This window comes from Mandrillus leucophaeus, unplaced genomic scaffold (assembly GCF_000951045.1).
Source record: "Mandrillus leucophaeus isolate KB7577 unplaced genomic scaffold, Mleu.le_1.0 Scaffold308, whole genome shotgun sequence".
In the NCBI taxonomy this organism is placed as follows: domain Eukaryota; kingdom Metazoa; phylum Chordata; class Mammalia; order Primates; family Cercopithecidae; genus Mandrillus; species Mandrillus leucophaeus.
This window is the reverse complement of record NW_012103232.1, coordinates 373,316-375,971: the sequence shown is the minus strand read 5'-3', so window position 1 is coordinate 375,971 and position 2,656 is coordinate 373,316. Positions and strand designations below refer to the sequence as shown.

At 51.7% G+C, this 2,656-nt stretch overlaps 1 protein-coding gene across 1 annotated transcript in view; it reads right to left on the bottom strand.

Annotated features, from left to right (window-relative positions):
* PI4KA (phosphatidylinositol 4-kinase, catalytic, alpha) overlaps positions 1-2,656 on the bottom strand; it is a 162,328-nt gene that overhangs the window by 102,588 nt on the left and 57,084 nt on the right. Inside the window, exons 11-13 of the mRNA XM_011987359.1 lie at positions 2,362-2,553; positions 1,693-1,793; positions 371-705 (exon numbers count right to left, since the gene is read on the bottom strand). Coding sequence (XP_011842749.1) covers positions 371-705; positions 1,693-1,793; positions 2,362-2,553 — 628 coding nt within the window. The remainder of the gene's footprint in view (positions 1-370; positions 706-1,692; positions 1,794-2,361; positions 2,554-2,656) is intronic.

The window sequence follows — 2,656 nt, the reverse complement described above, 5'->3', positions numbered from 1 at the left end:
CCTGTAGTCCCAGCTACTGGGGAGGCTGAGGCAGGAGAACGGCATGAACCCGGGAGGCGGAGCTTGCAGTGAGCCGAGATCACACCACTGCACTCCAGCCTGGGCGACTGAGCAAGACTTTGTCTCAGGAAAAAAAAAAAAAACGGCCACCTTCATGAGACTGTGGGTAACAGGGTGATACTACATCAGAGCCACTAGCACACAGTAGGTGTTTAATTAATTAATTAATGTTAATTATTGTTTCATCATATGTGGAAACATCATAATCCATTCTCGTAGAGGTAGTAGGGACTGGGCCCCTGGCTAAGTATTTGGGGCACATAGGATTTGCATTTCAGACTTCCACAGTGAGAGATGTCAAAAAGAAAACAGGATTTGAAGGGGCCTTTGGTGGTAACATGAATATAGGATGAGAGAAGACCGGGGAGGAAAGGCCTGGAGCTTCAAGGGGACGCAGAGGGAAAGACAGAAGGAAAGGTGTGGTGAAGGAATGTGCCCAGGTACAGTCATGAAACCTGTGTGGGGCTCACACAGTCCCTTTCTCAGGGCCTGAAAGGCACACGGTCTGTTATTACCTGTGTGGTACTGACTGTGGTACTTGTAGAGCTTCACCAGAACTGGGGACGGGATGACCAGGAAGTCTCGCAAGGACGGTGTCACAGAGTGTACCACCACCGGGAACCTCTCGCACAGACGGCCCAAACCCTGCAACACACCATCAACCTGTCACATGGCCTCTGGTGTGGGACCATCTGAGTAGGCCCTGAGCAGGGAGATGCTCAACCCTTCAGTACCCAAGTCTGACCCAAAATTTCCATGGTCAGAGCTCCCATAGGCCACCTGCCCAGGACATAAAAAGACAGGGAAGGGATGGTGCTGGTTCTCCTCCACCTATAAGGGACATCAACTACTGTTTTTTTTGTTTTGATTTTGAGACGGGGTCTTGCTCTGTCACCTAGGCTGGAGTGCAGTGGCACGATCACAGCTCACTGCAGCCTTGACTTACTGGGCTTCAGCAATGCTCCCACCTCAGCCTCCTGAGTAGTTGGGAATGTAGGCACACACCATCATCCCTAACATTCTAATTTGAAAATTTTTTGTAGAGATGGGGTCTCACTATGTTGCCCAGGCTGGTCTTGGGCTCAAGCGGCCCTCCCACCTCTGCCTCCCAAAGTATTGAGATTACAGGCGTGAGCCACCATACCTGGCCACAGGATATAGATTGTTAAAGTGTGCTCATCTCTTTAGGAAGCAAACTAAAGAAGAAAGGGGCAAAACAGAACTTTTAAACAATGGCAGGTGTGGAGTTAATGGGATTGTGACAAGGTAAGAGTCTTGGCAGAGCAGAGCTAGCACTGTGGGTGTCAGAAGATGTCCCCTTGCGTGGCCCCATGGCATATGTCAACAGTCCTTCCCCCACAGACCTTGGGAATGGCCCCACAGCCTCACAACAAATGAGAACTGAAGCCAGCTGCACCCAGATGCCACTTGCAGAAAGCCCTGGCATCCTGTAGGGGGCAGCCCACACTCAGTGATGAACTGTGCGCAGCAGGCACTGGTTAAAGCTTCTAAAGACAGAACCCGCATGGTCACCACTGCTGGTGTGCCCAACATAGCCTGAACAGCAACAGCATGACCAGAGGAAAGCCCTACAGATGGGATTTGAGCCTCTCTGGGTTCAGGGAGACTGACCTGCAGACAGCAGATCAGCAGGGGCAAGTGAGCAATGATGACTTTGCTGGACGTCTTGGACTGCAGCTTCTCAGATAGCTTGATGCAAAGGTTTTCCGCACCTTAATTCAAAACCAGAAGAGGAGATGAGTGATCAGCACAGGCCAGTCTTTCTAACACACTTATCCACCAAGTAAGCACAGAATTTAATAAAATCCCAGCGATATACTTTAGGCGGGGCTTATTCATACTGAGAGGTCACACAGTGTGTGACTCTCTCTCTCCTTCGCTGGCCCTAAGACCCCTCGTCCCCGCAGTGTCCATTCCACAGGAAAACTTCCCATTTTACTCCTCCCCTAGAAAAACACTTCACCTGAAGGCACTGAGCTTCCATGTCACCACAGAAAAACCTAAAGAACCAGCGAGATGCAGCAGACAGCACACACGGGCCCTGAGGCCACGGGTATCCCCATCCTCCCAGGTCCAGTGCCCTCCGTGCAGGACAGGACACCAGATGTAGAGCACAGCAGGGGCTGATGCTTCACTCTGCACGTGCCCTGGAGGTCTACTGCAACTGCCCCTGCTAGTAACAGAGCCAAGCGTTCTAGAAGTCGTTTGGGGAAACCTGTGGGAAGAAAGCCTCTGGGGCATGCCTGGGGCTCACATGAGAAGCAAGGCAGTCTGTCTCACCCTGCTCGTCCTTGACGGCCCACACCATGAGGTCCACGCAGGCAGCATTAGCCTGGCAGCGCAATTTGAGGGGGCTCAGCTCATTGTGGATCCGGTCTGCGTCATGTAGAATCTTCTGGAGCTCCCCCTGGCTCGTGTTGAACTGCTCCAGCACAAAATCATGGATCTCCTTCACAAAAGAGGTCGAGAGGTCTGCAGGAAAGAGTGTGGCATCACAGCTAGGAACAAAACTACAGTAGAACACAGGCAATGCTGGCAGCAGCTACAGTCTTCGCCTTTTAACAAAAACCCCAGA